The sequence below is a fragment of the Pipra filicauda genome, unplaced genomic scaffold (genome assembly GCF_003945595.2).
Source record: "Pipra filicauda isolate LSUMZ 115617 unplaced genomic scaffold, ASM394559v2 scaffold95_size2449627_pilon, whole genome shotgun sequence".
Taxonomy (NCBI): domain Eukaryota; kingdom Metazoa; phylum Chordata; class Aves; order Passeriformes; family Pipridae; genus Pipra; species Pipra filicauda.
The window spans coordinates 316,310-336,469 of NW_024105153.1; the positions used below are offsets into that span (position 1 = coordinate 316,310).

General features: G+C 46.5%; 1 protein-coding gene across 3 annotated transcripts in view; it reads left to right on the top strand.

The window, feature by feature from the left end:
- The window catches only part of CACNA1I (calcium voltage-gated channel subunit alpha1 I), a 166,954-nt gene that overhangs the window by 129,024 nt on the left and 17,770 nt on the right, over nucleotides 1-20,160 (top strand). For all 3 annotated transcript variants that reach the window (XM_027722698.2, XM_039391402.1, XM_039391403.1), the window contains exons 11-27: nucleotides 2,889-3,040; nucleotides 3,635-3,820; nucleotides 4,507-4,624; nucleotides 5,100-5,255; nucleotides 5,699-5,789; nucleotides 7,694-7,896; nucleotides 9,150-9,566; nucleotides 10,478-10,578; nucleotides 11,587-11,710; nucleotides 12,555-12,623; nucleotides 13,548-13,732; nucleotides 14,060-14,186; nucleotides 15,293-15,418; nucleotides 15,884-15,973; nucleotides 16,410-16,602; nucleotides 17,688-17,839; nucleotides 19,497-19,606. In XM_027722698.2, coding sequence (XP_027578499.2) covers nucleotides 2,889-3,040; nucleotides 3,635-3,820; nucleotides 4,507-4,624; nucleotides 5,100-5,255; nucleotides 5,699-5,789; nucleotides 7,694-7,896; nucleotides 9,150-9,566; nucleotides 10,478-10,578; nucleotides 11,587-11,710; nucleotides 12,555-12,623; nucleotides 13,548-13,732; nucleotides 14,060-14,186; nucleotides 15,293-15,418; nucleotides 15,884-15,973; nucleotides 16,410-16,602; nucleotides 17,688-17,839; nucleotides 19,497-19,606 — 2,600 coding nt within the window. The remainder of the gene's footprint in view (nucleotides 1-2,888; nucleotides 3,041-3,634; nucleotides 3,821-4,506; nucleotides 4,625-5,099; nucleotides 5,256-5,698; nucleotides 5,790-7,693; nucleotides 7,897-9,149; nucleotides 9,567-10,477; nucleotides 10,579-11,586; nucleotides 11,711-12,554; nucleotides 12,624-13,547; nucleotides 13,733-14,059; nucleotides 14,187-15,292; nucleotides 15,419-15,883; nucleotides 15,974-16,409; nucleotides 16,603-17,687; nucleotides 17,840-19,496; nucleotides 19,607-20,160) is intronic.

Genomic DNA, 20,160 nt, shown 5'->3' on the forward strand with positions numbered 1-20,160 from the left:
AGAGTTAGTGAATCATTCTGGTTCAAACACTGGCTCTGGGCATGCTTTGCCTCTGGGGTCTCTCTCCCCTTCAAGCCGCCCTCTTTACCTCAATACTCAGCTCAATACACCCTCTAAGTGTGATGGGTAAATCAATCTATACTGTCTTGGCAATACAAACAGACTGCTTGTGGGGAGATTTCAGTGTTCTTTGGTTTTTCTTGGACTAAAATAGCCTTGAGTTCAGGCCTCTCCTTGTGGATGCTTCAATTTAGAGTTTCTAGGTAAACCTGGGAGGAGGAAGGTTTGCCAAGGGTTTTGATGACGAATGCCTGAGTGTTGTGTGTGGGAGCTTGGGGAGCCCTCACAACTGTGAGGTGACACATCCACTGTGTTGGAGATACTGTATGTCAGTAGGAAGAAAATGAGAGAACCACTTTTTCTCTGTTCATTTGTCTCTTCATCAAGTTTGCACTTCCCTGGCCAGAGAAGAGTCCCCTGGACCAGCAGTATTCCAGCCACCCACCTCATCCATTGTCTCTCACAGCCACACTGACCCAGGAACAAGGGCATCTCCACACAGGACACAACCCCTGGTGGCTCCCACCCTGCAGCCCTGGCCCCCAGCTGATGGCTCTTTACACTCTGTCAAATTACTGGTATCTCCAGAAACTACTGCAATGCTGGATCTGCCCTTAGACAGTGAGAGTGCTTCTCCAGCTGGCTCCTCTCTCTTTATCTCCTCTTTTTTTCCTGAGTCATTTGTTTTGTGTTGCTCTTCCTTCCCCAGCCTTTACTTCTTTCCTACTCCATTTAAAACATATCTTTTCTTCTCTACTTATTGTGGATGCCAATGAGTTTATTTTTTTTACCTTTGTTTTCTCATTTCTCTTTTGCTGATTTTCTCTCTGTCCATCTCTTCTTTCTTTCTCTGCCCAGTTTTTCCTGCCCCTTTCTCTAGGAAAGATGCTTTTCTGAGGCTGATTGATGGCCCATTAGAAACAGATTTCAGGTGAGGCTGGACTATAGAAACAGACCTTAAGGAGGGAAGGAGAGACTGAGGAACAGGTGACCTTTTCCACAGGCAAAGGCAAGCATGGCTTTTCAAACATCAGTTACTCACTACAAAGCACAAGAGAGAATGTATGGAAAGCAAAGACAAGGATAGTCCACCATCATAATGTGGCTCTGGGCATGCTTTGCCTCTGGGATCTCTCTCCCCTTCAAGCCACCCTTCTCACCCCAATATTCAGCTCCCACAGTTTTATTCAAGTGACGCTCCAAGTGTGATGGGTAAATCAACCATCATAACCTGTTGCTTTTTTACATTGCTCATTTTCACTAACATAATCATTTGTTTAAGACTGAAATTGGCATCTCTGTTTAGCATATAGACCTCATGTTCTCGGCAAGTGTCATTTACTGCCTGAGTCTCCCTGAAGTAATCTTCATCTCTCCCTTCCCACGTACCCTTGCTCGTTCTTTCTCTCTTCACTTTTATCTCCCCTCCTTTCCCTGTAATTTTTAGGATGGTTTTGTTATTTAGATGTAATTATGGATGGAAATTGAGCCATCTCCCCTTTTTTCATTTTAAAGAGATGGACTAAGAAGCTGCAACGAGGAGTGCAAGAAATTAGCAAAGGGCACGGGAAGCCATAAACATGAGGAGCAGATTCCAGTTCATTCGCACACCTGGGAGGATCTGGGCCCATGGGGGCCTCAGAGCAGGGATTAAAGCAGCCCCCAGCTTCAGGCAGAGGGTCAGAACCAGAACTGACTGCCCTAGGAGTCTCATGCAGTCTGAAGGCTATGGGTTGTCTAGACTGGCCCCAAGATGCAACGCGTTACCCTGGGAGGAATTTTTTTCTCACTCTGGCAATATTTTGTACCTTGCCATTGCTGTGGTAGTCTTCCTGGGCTATGTATGTGTGTGCCTGAGTATGTGCAAACATGGGCAGGCTTGCATGTCTTACCCCTCATGCATCTGATCTTGTGTGAGACCTCAGCCCTTGCTGTTTTGTCTGGTGCAGTCCTAGTCCCTGGGTGAGAGGTGCTTTGAGCCCGTAAATCCATCCCAAAATCAGTGCAGGAGATGCCTCCATTTCACAGGGGATGGCAGGTTGCTGGCATCCCTCGTCAATGATATCAGCACAGCCTCTGTGTCCCTCGTTTCATCATTCCTGAGGAAATGGTCCAGACCCTTTCCTGACCTTGTCAGAGAAGTTTCCAAGGCTGCACACACATTGAAGAAAAGGTCATTAATTCGGAAAACAAAAGGAAGAGTAATTTAATTTGTTCAGACTTGTTCCACTGATGGAATCATTAAAACACTTTGTCTCATACACACAAACACACCTGTCTCTGCTGAGGAAGACAGGGAGTGAAAGTTGTATCAGAGATGTAACAGAAAAAAAGATTTGGAGGAAGATAGGGAACTGTTTTCCTGTCATTCAAATATTTTCAGAATTTCTGCAAAAAAAAGTGTCAGCTCCCTGTGGAAACCTGAGAGAACAAAATTCTTGAAGGAAAAGGTTGATGGCAAATGAGCCACTTTTGCCCTGTTTCAAAAAATACTCAAGTCCTTTGCACAAAATAAATCAACTTTAGCTGAGGTAGTGGGATATGAAGGGGAATGTGGGAGACACTTGGTCAACCTTGTCTGTGTGAATGGCTGTGGGGCTCCTGACCACCTCTAGTAAAAAAATTTGTTAGGGACATAATCCATGATGAAGGTAGCAGAAGTTCAAAGGAATTGGAGTGCAAGTGGCTCTATTCAGCTCCACTTTAATCTTGCCAATGGAAGCTTTGCAGCTCCCAACAAACCCTATACTCTGGGAAGGGTGGCATTTTATTTCCTATAATTTCAGGGCTGTTTCAGTTCTGACTCTCTGAATTTGCATTCTCTCCAGCCAGAGGAATTGACCAACATCTTGGAGATCAGCAATGTGGTCTTTACAAGCATGTTTGCTCTGGAGATGATCCTGAAACTTGCTGCTTTTGGTCTCTTTGATTACCTTCGCAACCCCTACAACATCTTCGACAGTATCATCGTCATCATCAGGTGACCAGGGCCTTGGGGATCAACTGAAATAGATATAGAAAAGCATACCACAGAGCTTGGGCACTTTTGAAAAAGGATTTAGCAGCTATTCTAGGAGGATCTGAGCTGAACACAAGACCAAGGACTGGGAGACCACGCTGTCTTTTTCCAACACTCTGTGTTGGTGCAACACAAGCTACAGAGCATTTCTGTCTGTCAGTTCTCTCCTCTGTAGAATGGAGGCAATTGCAGCTGCCTTGTTAAGTCCACAACAAATATTTTTGTGAAATATTTTTAAAATGCACAAATTGAGGAAGCTACAAAGGTTTAATATATGATAGAAGAACTTGTCTTGCTGGAATTTAATGCTGAAATCCTTCCCTCATTCCTGCAAAATGCAGTGCCACATTCGTGTTCTTAAGGCATAAATGCAGCTTTCTACACATAAGTATAAACCTATACTATATACTTCTCTCTTGCTCAGGCAGATTTTCTCTCTCACCTCCTTATGCTGCCAGTGCAGATATGAAAACAGAACTGTTACTCCTCCCTCTTTTCTGTTTGTTCACTTGTCTTTCATTTCGTCCCTCATGCTCCCTGTGCCTCTCTGGACAGCATTTGGGAGATCATCGGCCAGTCAGATGGAGGCCTCTCTGTGCTGAGGACTTTCCGACTCCTTCGGGTCCTGAAGCTGGTGCGTTTCATGCCTGCGCTGCGCCGCCAGCTTGTGGTGCTGATGAAGACTATGGACAACGTAGCCACGTTCTGCATGCTCCTCATGCTCTTCATCTTTATATTCAGGTGAGGAGGCAGTTAGTTGGTTCACAGTGTTTTGGAGTGGCACTGCATGGCTCATGGGGACAGAGCTTCAGAGCATGATTGTGTAACTCATCTTGCCCGTTGCTCTATAGGCTAAGGCAGCACTGACAACCATTTGTTTGTAAGGGCTGAACTTACTCCCGCACTAAATTGGGTTCAGTTGCTGAAGATTTTGGCCTGGATGGGGTGTCAAAATAGTGTCACCAAATGTGGATGTTGAGCATAATGTCCCATCACGGGATAGGTCAAGTCTCTTGCTAATCAGCACTGGCTACAGGGAACAGTTCAGTCTGGAGGCTGACTACCAGAAGGGCAGCCGGAAGCAACCAAGAAAGTTTGTCTGTGCATCCAATGCACTGATAATAAGATGAAGAAATATGACAGCAAACAAGAACAATAGAGAGAACAGATGCGAATGACAGGTTGGGGGTAATATGTGAGCTCTGAGTGAGCACAGATGGAAACCAAATTTTTTTGTGAACTACAGGGGTGCAATATGCAGTTTCTTCTTCACAAGTAGGTCCTAGTAGTCTGACTGTGTTGTCATACTCCTTGCTGCTGTGTCGTAACATTAGATTTTCATGAGGAAAAAGAGAATTACTCTGATGAGCTCATTGTGGTACCAGAGATATTTATATTTGACACCATCTCCACTTCTTGTCCCAAAGCATCCTAGGAATGCACATCTTTGGTTGCAAGTTCAGCCTCAGGACAGACACAGGAGATACAGTTCCTGACCGAAAGAATTTTGACTCCCTACTTTGGGCCATCGTCACTGTCTTCCAGGTGAGCCCACTTTGCTCTCTATGGGTGGACCAGGGCAAAGTGAAGAGGATCAAGAGATGCTTTTTCCTCATTGCAGAGCACTGCAGTCACTCCTGACAGCGCAAAAGGCTGCATAAAACACTCTGTCATGTGATATTTGGAGGAAGAGCAATTGCATATTAGAACCAAACAACTGGTATATATCTCTAACAGGGGAGCTCCTTCCTTCCCTGGGGACAGTCTGCAAAGGTCACTCCTGTTGTGGCAACTCCCAAGTTTAACACTATCATCTCACTACTGCCCTAATTGTTGCTCGTTTCCTCTTGCTCAGCTGATGTTTTTGGTGCAGAACCACAGCTGGATGATGACAGTGGGTGTGTGGTTATGGGAAAGTTAAGAGGCCTGATGTGCTCCTGATGTGTATTCACTGTCCTTTTCTGGGAACCCCCATTGTGTTCTTCCTTCACGTTTATCTGACTTTAGCTTCTGATTGCAGATCCTAACCCAGGAGGACTGGAATGTCGTACTCTATAATGGCATGGCCTCCACCTCACCATGGGCTTCCCTCTACTTTGTGGCTCTCATGACATTTGGCAATTATGTACTTTTCAATCTGCTGGTGGCCATTCTCGTGGAGGGGTTCCAGGCTGAGGTAAGTTGCCACCAAGGCCTCCTCAGGAGGAGGAATAGAGGTGCTAAAAAGGTAAACTTTGGGACACTTTAAGGATACTGGACTGGACGACTTCCAAAGTATCACACCTCTGTCATTTCACTCCTGAAGTTAGGGTGCTCTTTAATTGGAAAAAAAAAAAAAAGGCAGTGTTAACCCTTGTAAGGAAAGAGACAAGCTCTCTGAAAGGGAATTCACAGCAGCCCCTGTGTACCGCAACAGCCCCTGCCCTAGGGCGAGTTCTTTACCCCTCCAAAAGCAAGAACACAGTACAGCAGCCATCCCAAATCACACAAGATTCTTTCCAGTGATCACACTGGATGCCTGACTGCCAAGGACAATTTTGCAGTTGTTCCAGCAATGAAAGACAAGAACAAATGGTCTTTTCTGTTTGAGTTCCCAAATTCTAAATTTGTGTGTTACAGGGTGATGCCAACCGGTCATACTCAGATGAAGACCAGAGTTCATCAAACGTGGAGGAGTTTGATCAGTTTCAAGAGGTCCAGGAAGGCCCAGGTACAACAGCTCAAACAATTTGCTTATGTCCTGTTGCTGTTTGGTGAGAAATCTAAAAACAGATTCTGCAGAAAATTCACTCTCATCTCCAAGAACTTGCCAGTTGTCATTTTGAATTTTATGGTAGTTTGTATTGCTGTCTGTGGAAAAACTAGAGACATGTTGGCATCCTGAGGAATGTGGTAGCTAAGTGGAGCAGTTCTTGAATGACCTCCAGAACAGCAACTGGAAGTCAGAAGTGAGACTGTCTCTGCTTAGCTTCAGGGGCATTATTTCAGGAACAGTGTGTCCAAATATGGGACCCACATTTGAAGAAGGGATACCTAGACATTAAAAAGAACTCAGGTGAGTCTGGAAGTCTTGCCTCAGCGAGAGAGTAATGAAGTTTAGAGAAACCAGAGAAGTGACTTGATCACTCGCTCTGTAATTGTAGACCATAAGGAGAGATTTCTGATGGTAGATAGCTCTTTAATTGAGCAGAAAAAAGCATAATGAGATTGTAAAGGTTTGAAGCTTAAGCTAGACAAATTCAGGCTGAAAAAAAGCTGCATATTTTCAAGGAAAGATAGTTAACAGTTGGAACAGTCTGCCTACAAACTGCCTAGTAACATCTTCATCCCTCAAAGTCTTTCCTCAGACTGCAAGTCTTTCTACAAGAGGTATTATACTTCAGACAGGACTTAGTGGCAGGGAGCAGCTTACTCTGCAATGGATGGTGAGCCAGGAGCTGAAGGGGACAGAGAACTAGGCAGGAGGTCAGGGACCACACCGACAATACTTGCACAAGGTGAGCAGAGCAGGTCCTCTGACACTAGCAAGGGTCAGCCAATGGTTCAGCGATTTCCAGGCAAGTCCACAGTGGTGAGGCAGGTCTGAGGTCAAGCCAAGAAGTCCAGTCAGTAAGGCAAGATCAGGATCAGAAAGGTGCAAGAGCAGGCACAAGCATACTCACAGCATAATCCAGACATGCGCCACAGGCATGTCTGAGCTTTAAATGCAGCTCCCACAACAGGGAGCAGTGGCTGCAGTATTGACTTGTCCCAGCTTTTTCCTGCAACTTAGCTCTTTTCAAGGCAGCCCAGTCCTGAGTTACATGGCTGCACCACATTAGAGCTTGTGTTGAATGTAGGCAGAAAAACCCCCTGAGATGGAGGAGGTTACAGAGGTGTTGGTGCAGTCATGGCTGTGATGCAGATATGTATAGGTGACCTTCATTATACAGTAGTCAAGCAAAAATTATTGTTCCAGTCCTTTCAGGCATTAAAATTCAAACCCTGTCCTCTCCATGCTGCTCAACAAATGCTGATGGTCATCCACAGCACCTAACATATCCCTCAAAAATGTCTTGGATCTTCAAGGTCAATGATCAGTCACTTGAAGAAGCACAATGTAGTAGGATAGACTGGGATGCAGTTTTTGTGTGCAGTATGATTGCAGGAATTTTAATGTGACTGCAATACATGGATGGCTGTGGTTATCCCTACATCTTAGTCTCGGGCTCAGTGTTTCAGCCTAACTGCTTAAAGTAGCCAGCCTGACAGTTGGTGGTATTTGTTCAGACTTGAAGATGCTGTTACCTCATCTTGGCATGCAACACACCCTTGTCCTCTTGTTGCCAGGGTTCAACTTCTTGCTCTGTCTGTTAGCCTGAGGCTGCCCGACCACCACTCTGCTCCCAGGGAGAGCTGCGGTCAGTTTTGGAAACCGAGGATATTACTTTAAAGTCTTCCCAACTTGCACTGCTTTTGTCACAACACCCTAAATCAGGGGAATTGATGTTGATTGATGCTAAAGAGCTAATATTCTGTTAGCTGCTGTTAACATGGTAAAACATCAAAGCAGTCACTGCATAGTGAAGAACCCACCTTCTTTTCTCATTCTTCTTTCTGCATCTTTCCACTCAGATCCCAAGCTCTGTGCAATTCCTGTAACACCTAATGGACACTTGGACCCATCCTTGCCCTCTTCCAACCCACCAGTGGCTGCTGGGGGCGTCACCAATTCTTCACGCAACTCCCTGCAACTTGACCAGATCCTTGTTGCTGTTGGATCCCGGAAGAGTAGTGTGATGTCCCTGGGGAGAATGACCCATGACCAGCGGTCCTTGGTGAGTGACTGAGTATAAAAGTGTGTCGTACCCTTCTTTTGAAGGCCAAGCACTATATTGTCTTTCTTTCATCATCTGGAGATTGCCGGGAAGGATTTCACTGCTGCTGCAGGCTTCTAACACAAGTGCATTTCCTGTCTTTGGAATCCAGATCAGTTCACATTACTTATCTAAATTTCCAGATTTTTGAAGTCTATTTCCAGGTTGCTTACTTATATTCCATTGAGTGTGGGATTCCATTCTCTCTTTCTGCGTCTCTCTCTCTCCCTCTCTCTCTCTCTCTCTCTCTCTCTCTCGGTATCTGTAGACATATATATCTATATTCCATTAAGTGTGAGAAAGGGAGAACACCAAAAAGACAGTCTCCCTCTTTGAGAGAAACACATTTTGTCCCTTTCCCCTTTCTTTGTTTTGTTTGAGTGCAGGATGCGAAGTGGTGCCTTGAGTGAGTTAAGAGCACAGAAACATCTAGGTAATGCCTAGTCCCATTACAGGTGGGTTTTCTGTGAACTTTGTAACAAAGAAGAGAAAAATCTTGATTTGGAGCTCCCTGTAGGAGATCCTGCTGCCCCATGGCACTTCCCCAAACACTGCAGGCTGTCTAACCAGTGCATCTCAGACCTGTCCACCTTGTCACATTAGCTTCTGGGCTTTCTACCCACTGATGTACACAGCTCTGGGGGGTGTATCAGTGCTTAAAGGGTTCATGCCCCTGTTATTTCTAAACAGGAAGAGCTAGCAGCCACGTAATACATGATAAGTTACTTATGTGGTTGAACTAAACTGTAGCCAACAAGCCTGTTTCTCTCATTTCTTCCTTTTACTAAGACTGTACTCAAAAGACAGTGTGTCAGATTATCCATCACCCTGTACTTTGCGTTATTCTTTACCCCAGGGCAGCGTAAAAAGCTGCCAGTCAGATTTTTTGAGAGCTTTATTCTTGCTCTGTGATGGTGTAGGTAACGACATCAGGCACCTGGCCTTTGGCTTTATTACTTACCTTCCCCAAAAGTGCTTTGCACGCAGATGGTGCTATAAAGTAATCACAGCCAAAACCATTGCTAATTCATTATCAATTTATTGTCAGATTTACAGAGATTGCTGCTAAATTCCCACCGTGCAACTTGCTCAACATCTGATAAATGGTAACCTTCTGGCTTAGGGGCCCAGGGAGAAGTGTGTGATCTGAAATAGCATCACATGTTCTCTCCTTGTGCCTGGAGTCACTGTGTCTCCATCCCACTCTCTTACAGTCCAGTTCCCGCAGCTCCCACTATGGTGCCTGGGGCCGCAGTGGAGCCTGGGGGAGCCGTCGCTCCAGCTGGAACAGCCTGGCCCGGGGACACAGCCTGAAACATAAACATCCCTCAGCCGAGCATGAGTCCCTCCTGCCTGGGGAAACTCACAGGGCAGTGCATGGGGAGACGGATGGGACAGGAAGGGTATTTCATCACCGCCGGACACTCTCTCTGGATAATAAAGGCTCCTGTGACCTGCTGGAGTTGGCCTCGGTCCCATCCGGCCACAGAGTGACCCATAAGCTGGGAGCACTGCCTGGAGCCAGCGAGCATCAGGACTGCAATGGCAAAATGCCCAGTATTGTCAAGGAGATCTTCCCAAAGATGAACAATCGCAAGGAGCGGGGAGAGGATGATGAAGAGATAGATTATGTGCGTATTTGGTGGAGGGAACGTGGGATTACGCCACAATGTTGTGGGAAACACCAAATCCATCCTCAAGTTTCACTCTCCTTGTATGTAGATAGGAGAGCTTGCCAAGATGCTTTAGGAAAGCTGGAGGACAGCGCTGAGTGCAGATGGGACCTTTTTGTCACAGACAAGCTCAAAGCACATTGTGAGGCTGCCTGCAAGGCAGCTGTACAGGTGGATGGTAGGAGGAAGGCAGATGCGAGACGTGCACATGGTCATTTGGGAGCTGTTATTTCAGAGTTGTGCAACCAGTAATTTCTACAGCATAGGAGAAGTCAGGCTGTGGGAGCTTTGCATGGGGAATGTCAGCAGACCAGAGCAGGAAACACAGGCACCAGAGACAAGGCAAGTGAGTTTTGTGGTGCCAGTGTGGGAGACAGCAACGCCCAATCTGTGAGCAAATCAAAGGGTGGAAAAAGTGGAGGCAGGGTCAGTAGAAATTTTGGACAGACGTATGTGCTGTATGAAATTCCAAGCCCAAGTGCCAACAGAAGGCCTTTTTGTCCTGGCTTCTCATTTAGCTGAGGTAGGGAGGTAACGTTGTCCTAATTTAACAAAGCCCTTCCAACAGCTCTGAGAAGGTGTCTTGGACAACATCCTGATCTAAAAGGGACACCAGCAGTTTTATTTGTTGTGATCTGGAGAAGAAACCAGATGCCAAGAAGTAAACAGGCCCTGGCAAAGCAGCTTCTACCTTCTTTTCCATGACTTGTTGCCTTTGAGTTGATTTCCTCATTCAGGGGCTTAAAGGCAGGTAGTGCATCTGGCAGACTGCAGGTAGTGATGTTTCTGGGTCAGATGTGAAAGGAAGAGTGTCTCTCAGGTAAATGGGAGCATAATCAGAGGCACTTGCTTCTTCTGCACCCTTACAGAGCCTGTGCTTTCGCATCCAGAAGATGATGGAAGTCTATAAGCCAGACTGGTGTGAGTTACGGGAAGACTGGTCTATATATCTCTTCTCTCCACAAAACAGGTTTGTGCAGTTTTTGCTAAGAGAAGGTTGAAAAGATGGGGCAGATTCTCTTGCTGTGCTGGCCACATCCCCTGATGTTAGGTTGTGACTTTAAACTTACCAGCTGGGAAGTATTTTCTCCTACACTGTCCCTTCTACAGCCAAACAACTTTTCCTGGATTCTGGAGATGAAACAAAGGTTGAGCATTCTAAATAGCTATTATGATCTTCCCTCCCTTTGGAGCATCCCAATTTTATTTTGTGTAATCATAAATATTTATAACAAAGCAAGGCAGGGAATACTAATGTTAACCCAAAAAGGATAAAGAATGTATTATTAATGACTCCATTATACTGATATTTCCTCCCCTGGTACCAGAACAGTCTCTCCATTTCATTTACAGGCCCAGTACCAATTTATCAGCAGTCATATCACACCTTTTAGGGTAAAGTTAGTATTCTTCTTGCCTAAAAAAAAGAAATTTGGGTTAAATTCTTCCTACTAAAGAGGTCTTCCCACCAGGAGAAAATGTCCATGTACCCCGGCCAACAGTATTCTCAATGATGTGCATCACCCCTTGAAAAGAAAGGGCTTTCATTGTAGATCATAAGGGAGAGCTCTTTGCTCTGACACCTATGTTAATGTGCACAGTGTCTTTCGGAGTGGACAGAAGTGTGGTCCCCATGACTGACAACCTACCTGCCACTCCTCAGCTTTCAGCATGTGGCCTCTTTGCCATGGATAGGTACAAAGTGTAAGTTTGGGAGGAAAACTGAAACACAGCTTCTTCTTTACAAGGCAAGATAGGAGCACAGTCATAATGGTTAGGATGCCCTTGCGCTGTTCCAGACTCCTTGTATGACTGTGGACCGTCCTGGGATGTTGCCATATCAACAGATATCAGTATCAGTGATAGGAAAGCTGCTATGTCAGAGTCCAGTTTGGGCCAGAACTCTTAATTCTCTGTCCTCATAGCTCCTTGACTTGCTCTGCCTGAGGCACAGGTGCCTACTGGATCTCTCTTACAGGTTTCGCCTCCTCTGCCAAACCATCATTGCTCACAAGCTCTTTGACCATGTTGTGCTGGCCTTCATCTTCCTGAACTGCATCACAATTGCCCTGGAGAGACCGCAGATTGAGCACAGAAGCACGGTGAGCACAATTACCTGCCACCTTCTTTTTAGCATAACCTCTAAGAGTAGTTCTTAAGTGTTCCCAACACTGGTATGACCTCTGGAAGAACTTCATCAGTAAACACCAGCTCCCACTCATTTATTCAATACCCAAGTATTAGTAATTAACATAGCATGTGCTTCCCCTGCAGGGTCTTATAATGGGGCAACCCACTTTATAATACAGAAGTCCTGATTCCTTCTATGTTTGAAAGTAAGAGAGTCCTTCAGGAATCTGCATAGAAGAGTTGAATGGCAAAAGGGACAAGGACTGGGAACTGAAAGATAGAAGCAGCTTCCATCCTGTACAAATGGCATGCCATCATTCATGTATGCTACTCTTGAGCTATTTTGGAGATGGCTCAAGCTGGCAAGTGAAATTACTTTTTCTGCTTGTCTGCCCTAGCTGACTCCCAGACTCCACTGCACTTGGATACAATCTGTGGTCAGTGGTCAGCAGCTCTTTGGGAAGTAGTCCCAGGTCAGCGCAGCAGGTCAGGACTGAGCAGCACTGGTAGAACAGGGCAGAGAGTGCCTTGAAACCAGATTTGCAGGATGCGTTGCAAATCCCATCCACTATGCTCTTCCAGAGATGCACAGGATCCTGTCCCAGCTGTGGCACAGGGCTGAGCCAAGGTGTATGAGCTGAAAGCTGCCTAGCGCTGACCTCTGCCAAGGGCATCTCCCTTATTTCACCAACTTTCAGGTCCTTCACAGGATTGCAAAAGATATTATCAGAGAAGCCTGACAGAGTAACAAGAAGTCAAGATACATTTAAGGTCTTTATCTGTTTCTTTGTTTTGTTGGTTTGTTTTTTTTTCTAGGAGAGGATCTTTCTCACTGTGTCCAACTACATTTTCACAGCAATTTTTGTAGCTGAGATGACACTGAAGGTAAGTTACTGGAGTTGAGCAGCTCAGGGCCTTTTTCCCATGTCAAACATGGTTCATATTTGCTCAGCACCCTTTTAAAATCTGTACCTCTTTTCAGTGTGCCAGGCCTTTCCTATATCTTGGCAAAGGCAGATACTGCCTGGGGTTGAGTCCCATCTTGTCAGGTGCAGAGGGGATGTTTATCCTAGGCTTTAGATCCAACTGGATCTTAGTATCCGTGAGGGATAGCTGACCTTTAGGTATGGATTTTGTAATGATGTTAAATGTCCATTCCCTTTCTTCTGGAGCAAGAATGGGGAAATAACAACAATATTAATAACATGTTCTTAAATGAGATAATTATTCAATAGATGTCTAAGTACTTTGCAACAATCAGGAAACCTTGTTATTCCCTTCTTGTGAATGGGGAAGAGCCCTAAAAGTGTGTGTCTGAAGTTAAACCCGTAAAATTTATACCTGAATTTTGGCCATTATTTCCAGGGTGTTAAGCTCTCTCCATGGCCAGCAATTTCTGTAGCATTTGCTGTTTTTGAGAACTGCTGACAAAAAAAGCTACTCCCTTAGAGCCAAAGTATGGATTTAGGTGCCTGACTTTACCTCCCAGGTAATCTTTGAACAGGGACACTTGCCCCAGGTCTGTGGTATGGCAGGGAAAGGTTTCCTGCATGTTCCCTGTTACTCAGGGAAGTAGAAAAAAGATGAGAAGATGCCATGGCCCTGTTATTTCTGGAGTCATGTGCCACCACTTTCCCCAAAGACATTCTCCTTCACAGACATCCAGGTGAAAGGAAAATATATGAGATACACTTCAGTGTCATGAGGAATTGATAACTATTCCCCATCTTCCAACTTTCTCCATAGTTGGCCTCTACTGGGTAACGTGGAGGAGCCATTTCACCCCTTCCCCTTTCCCCTCTCTTGCAGGTAGTCTCTCTAGGCCTGTATTTTGGGGACCAGGCTTATCTCCGCAGCAGTTGGAACATCTTGGATGGCTTCTTGGTCTTCGTTTCTCTCATTGACATTGTGGTCTCAGTGGCCTCTGCTGGTGGTGCCAAAATCCTCGGGGTGCTACGAGTTCTCCGGCTGCTGCGCACCTTACGTCCCCTCCGGTCAGAATCCCACCGAGCCCTGCTCAGCCCCCTCTTCCCACTGGTTCTCCCCAGGAAGGGTGCCAGAGTCAGATCCAGCTGTGCCAGGCAAACTGTTGTCTTTGACACGGGGAGGTCCCCCTTAGCCATATGGGTCTGATGCTAGAGGTACCTCATCAGACAACAAACCCATGGGAGAGAAGAGGCTTTTTGGTTACAGGAGGGTCATCTCTACTGGTGGGTCACTGCGTAAGGAGAGCAGGGGCCTGCTGCTGCTGAAAATGCTTAGCTTAGGCCAAACATCCCTGCCCTGCCCCTCTATCGCTCTTCCCCTTCCTTCCCTTCCAGAGTCATCAGTCGAGCCCCTGGCCTGAAGCTGGTGGTGGAGACACTCATTTCTTCCCTCAAGCCCATTGGAAACATTGTCCTCATCTGCTGTGCTTTCTTCATCATCTTTGGCATCCTGGGTGTGCAGGTAGGTTGTTACTGTCCATCAAACAGCCCTTGTACCCCCCACCCCTACTACCATGGGCACCTCTGTACCCCCAGGTCCTACAACAAACATGGGGAACAAAGCAGAACAGGAGGGATGGGCAAGCCAGGAAATTTTCTGCACCAGCTTTCCCCCACAAGCTGTCTCCCACATAATGAACCTATAACCTTTGGCAAGGACAGACAGGTGCGCAGCAAGGGCAGACATTGTTGGATGTGAGAGAAAGAAGTAGACACACCTGGCAGGAACTGGATCAGAGTTTGGGTCAGCATTATAGGGAGAGCCCAGGGCTGGCACAGCATAGGGCTCACTGGGCACATCCATGTCAGCTCACAAAGGCAAGCAGTTCAGTGCCTGCTTGCATGAACCCTGCCTCCAGTTAGCTCTGTTTCTCCCCCTCACTCTGAGCCCTAAATCCACCCACAACCTTCTTTTTAATTTTTTTATTTAATCCTCTTTATTTTTGGCTGTTGCATTGCAGAGGAGCAAGGGTGTGGGCGTTACTTCCATCTCAGGGAATGTGCTATACTTAGTCTGCTCTGATGCATCTGTACAAATGCACAATCCAGTACCTTCTATATGGGGAAAGGAGCCCTGGGCAGGAGAGCCACAGCAGTACAGTGCAGTCTTGTAAAAAAAAAAAAAAAAAAAAAAAAAAGAGGTAAATGAGAAGAAGAGGATGGCTTTTTCTGGTTCTTTACCCTCAGATGAGATCTTTTCCCATCAGCACTCTCAGTAACTGGGAAGCAGGGAGAGAGATTACTCTAGGGGACTGATTAGAAGATACTTTTTCCTTTTGTACCCAAAAAGGCTTCCCTAAGGGCTGTCAGATGGTAAGGACTTACAGTCACTGCTGGCCTGGGGGGGTGGAGGAGGCTGAAAAGCCAGGTGTGAGTTTACAAGGGTGGTCCTGGCTCCTTAGCAATGTTTGAGCCTGTGCTCTACATTGTGGTGGTGGTGTCCCTGTTATGCTCCACATGGCTTGCGGTCTTGCAGCCCACCCAGCATTTCGGGAGCTTTTGCACATCCCAGGGAGCATGGGGAACCCTGTGGGGAAAGGGGCTGATGGGGTCATTCCCCTTCTGCAGCTCTTCAAGGGCAAGTTCTACCACTGCCTGGGAGTCGACATCAGGAACATCACCAACCGGTCCGACTGCATGGCCGCCAACTACAAGTGGGTACACCACAAGTATAACTTCGACAACCTGGGACAGGTGAGTGTGTCACAGCCCCTGCCTCTGTCTCCTCCTATATGTATACTCCTCTCCAGGGCACAGATACAGTGCCTGGAAAGCCTGATCCCTGGGCCAGAATGAGTGATTATTTGGCATGGGTATCCATGCAGAAGCTGTGTCACTAGTGGGTTGGTATCAGGATGATGTTTACAAGTTGTAGGGGAAAGAAAAGTTGTAGCAGCAGAGAGCTTGATTTTCTCTTTTCTCCTGCCACGAAGCAGATGGTCTTCACAACCTCTCTCCTCTGCTGAGTTTGACTGCACATGGCTTCCTGTTACCCCCTCTCTGTCCTCCACATGGGAGGGAGCAGGTTTTGATGTGTGCAGAGACACAGGCAGGAAGAGTATTTCAGTGCTGTGTGTGTTAGACCATAAACCCATGATTTTTTTCTCCCTGCCTGCCAGATGCACCTGCTCCACATCTGCTTTGCTTTGTATGTTGCAGGCTCTGATGTCCCTCTTTGTTCTGGCTTCCAAGGATGGCTGGGTCAATATTATGTATAATGGACTAGATGCTGTAGCTGTTGACCAGCAGGTACAAAGATTTCCTTGTGAAAGGACCTTTTTCACTTTCCTTGGGCTAGTAAGGCAGAAGTATACTTTAACATCCTGCTTCAGATACTTCCCTCAGAACAAGATTCCCTTCCAGGGCCCTTCTGAATCCTTTGCTCACCTATTTGCAAGGGGTTAGGTCCATGGACTTGCCTGGTTCATGCAGGGAGGTGCAGCTGTGCCTGTTTAGTAGGTGTCTGTAGTAATTCATACCTTCTACTCAGATCTTACAGCGGGCCCTTATTTATAATGATGGAGCAACCATGCCCTGTGCTTTTCTGGGTGTGCTGGCTCCCTCCTGACCCACAGATGGTTATTTTAATGGCTTATAAAGCAGGAACTGTTGGGCTGCTGCCCACTGCATCCCTATTCCTTTACTGCTAAGACCATGACCAGCTCTGTTTTCCCTCTTCCTCCAGCCAGTGACCAACAACAACCCCTGGATGCTACTCTACTTCATCTCCTTCCTCCTCATTGTCAGCTTCTTTGTGCTCAACATGTTCGTGGGGGTGGTGGTGGAGAACTTCCACAAGTGCCGGCAGCACCAGGAGGCTGAGGAGGCGCGCCGGCGGGAGGAGAAGCGCTTGCGACGCTTGGAGAAGAAGCGAAGGAGTAAGGCACAGCCTAAGTGTTTGGTTGGTTCGTAGGCCAAGGTTTTCTGAGAAAAACCTTTTCCTCTTCTTTTTCTTTCCTGATGGACTGGTCTCCAAAATACATTGCTCATGGCCGTGCTCTCAGCCTTCCTCCCTGCACCACTGCCACTACACACCTCACTAGGGCAGTCTGGGGAAGAGGGGTGACTGATGAAGTCTGCTGGGACTCTAGGGAAGCCACTGGAGCTTTAGCACCCTGCTCCTCAGGAGATAATGTACCAAAAATACCCCAGTGCTTGTGAGCACTGTTGACACAGAGCATCCACACATCAGTACACCTCCTGGGCTTGGGACAGTCCCACCTGGGCTTCCTGCAACTCAGCTGGTGATTGAAGGAAGACCTGGAGAGACCATCCTTTGTGTTTAACCCTAAATTTAAAGAAGGAGGGGAAAAAAAAAAAAGAGGAAGACCACTGTGTTTTGTTCCTGGTTCTTTCCATCAGTGTTGCACTGTCACTCCTTGGGATCCCAAATCCTCTGTGGTGAAAGAAACTCTTTTCCTGGTGTTTCTGTCCTCTTCTATGTTACCTTTAGACAAAAATTGCAAAAGCGTACTTGCCCCTGGAAATCATCCCTACTACCCAGACTGATGGTTTTCTTACATTCACAGCCTGTGGGCATGCTTCCCCTTTCTGTGCTCCAGTTTTTCCCCTCTCTCCCGTGACACCCCAGGGCCTCTCCTTGAACCATCTGCTCCCTTTTATCAAAAGTGATCTTAATTTGTCAGGATACGAAATGCTGATTTAGCACCATTCCTACAAACGTAGACTAACAGATTTCCTTTCTAGCATTCCTTTCCTTATCTTTTTTCTACTTATTTTTTCCCCACTTCTTCTTTCCTCTTTTTTTTTTTTTTTGTATTGCCCTCCCCCTCCTTCTTATGTCCCTTATCTTTTACCTATCCTTTTCTGGTTTTTCTCTCTCCCGCCTTCATTCTCTTTTCTTTCAACACCTGTCACCAGTCTTATGCCTTCTTCTTTCTCTGTTTCTTACCCATTTCTTTCTTTCTTTCTTCCTCTGCCCATATCCCTCTTTCCACTGAAGAGGCACAGCGTTTGCCGTACTATGCTACCTACTGCCCCATACGCCTCCTTATTCATTCGGTCTGCACCAGCCACTATCTGGACATCTTCATCACTTTCATCATCTGCCTCAACGTGGTCACTATGTCCTTGGAGCACTACAACCAACCTGTGGTGAGTGAGATCATGGAGATAAGCCCTGCCTCTAGACATTATGTTACTTTGCTACAGCTCTCTGATGACCACTGCCCACCAGCATAAGTAGGACACTTGACTGTCTCTAAAAACTACTGTTAAAATTTTGTAAGATTTAATGTAGTAGGTGAAGTTGGGTGAAGAGTCTCACAGGTGTCCGGAAAGATAGTTCCTACTCAGACACTTGTTAGCCATTAAAATCAATAGAGAGAAGGCATCTAAGCAAGAGTCAGGCCCCTAGAAAACATGGTGCAATTAAGTCTCCGTGCTTTATATTAGTAAGTGGATTTGTGGGTCACCCAAATTTAGCTCCCTGCTCTGCTTTTTATGTTCCTCTGGATCCTAACAGGAGTGGTGGAAGCAGCAGTGTCCTGGGAGCTTCAGGCTTTGCATCAGATTTCCAAATATCAGTCCAATTCCCCTGCCATATGACCTGAGCTCAGAAAATTAGAGTGGCTGGTTGTGCGTCATGGGATGGGATGTCTTTACCAAGCCACCTTTTTTTAGTGAGAGAAGCTGTAGGACCAAAATGCCGAGTAGAGCCTCTCTCAGCTGCAGGGGATGATTCCCAATACAACACCTTGGAGGCCAAATAAATTTTACTCTTTGGCTGGGGAAGACCATGTACCTCAGTGTTCCTGGCAAAGCTCTAGATACCTTTGATGTAAACAATGTATGCTGCACATATCAGAGGAGCCTTCTGCCTCCATATGTAGAAAAAGCATTCATCATGACATCTACCCAGTGGCATTTCAGTTTGGTTTAGGCTGGCAGCTCTGATGTCTGAACAGGTTGTCCAAGGTAGCTCAAGCTTTGAGCAGCAGCTCAATCTGTCTGTCCTCATTCAAATCTACCACCAGGCTCCTCTGTTTCTTGCCTATCTTGCCCAACTGCCCAGCTTTTATCTTGCCCTTGATAGTGCCCAGTTTTACTCTACAGGAACTCTCAACTTTTATCTGTTGGCATCCTCACATCAGGCCTTTGTTCCTGAACAAGTCACTTCTCTTCCTTACTCCTCAGCTCCTTTCCCTGGAACACAGGTCCAGCCATGCCAGCCTGTTGTCAGGCTTTGTTAAACAATGTTATCAAAACTCTTCAAATCCTTCCGGTACAAAACGCCCACTGCTCACACTAGTCCTTGGTGGTAGAGAAGGGGCAGCATGTAAAAGAACCAAAAGCCAATCAGCTCAGAGGTGTGACACGCTGGCCCCAGACCAAGGCACAGCAGGGTTTCCTCCCATCAGAGATGACCTTTATCCACAATTAGAGTAACCTTTATTCTTCACTCCTGGTTGATAGCTATGCCAGTGCCACTAACAAGGTGTCATCCAGGTGGCACAGGCTACTGGCAGAAGAGAAGGCTGATGGTATTTTGTGGATTCTTCTTGCAATAGCCTCCTCCTCCCCATTATGCTGAACAGTACAGGAGAAAGGATCCTGATAAGAACATGGGGCAGAGAGGCCAACTGGTGCTTGCCCTTAGTAGGCAGCCTCCACATTCAAGTAGGTAGGAAGCATGGGGTAGCTTCCCCACCTCATAATGAATACCTGACACTTAGGAGAGTCCCCGCGCAGAGGAGATTTGTGCTTGATGTTGCTTTTGCCTAAATTCTTTGCCCTCTTTTTCTGCTGGAAGTCCCTGGAGACCGCGCTCAAGTACTGCAACTACCTGTTCACCACTGTCTTTGTGTTTGAGGCAGTCCTCAAGCTGGTGGCATTTGGTCTGCGACGATTCTTCAAAGACAGGTGAGCAGGGGGTTGTCAACCATGGCTGTAGAACAGCTGGGTTTGGGGTAGAGGTTTTGAGGACAATTCCCTATCTGGAGTGTGAGGTGGTGGCAGAGTGCCCTGACTGCCTCCCAGTTCTGCACAGCATGGACCTCACCTCAGTCTGCCTGAGCTACAATGCCTAGGCAATAGTGAGAGTTGTCCAAAAATTGCCTTTTCGTTGGCATCTGCTGGTTAGGCTAGAAAGCAAAGGAGATGAGGTTAGAGAGAGACTTTTTTTTCCTGCCCTTGAGGCAAACTGTGAGCATTCTGAAGCAGAACATACATAACAAAGTCGATTTGAGGTAGTAAGGCTGTAAAAAGCTGAGCCCATTAGTCAATGCATAGCGCCACAGTAACACAGCTCCATGCTTCCAAATCAGGCTGGCTTGCCTCTGGCTGCTCAGGCTGTGTGCAAAGTGAATCTCTGTTTGTCTGCAAAAACCCATATAGGCCGACTCAGAGTGAGGCCTTGAACTCATACATAAAGAAATGTTTAGGTTGAAGTGGAAACAATTCACTTTGTTTTTCAG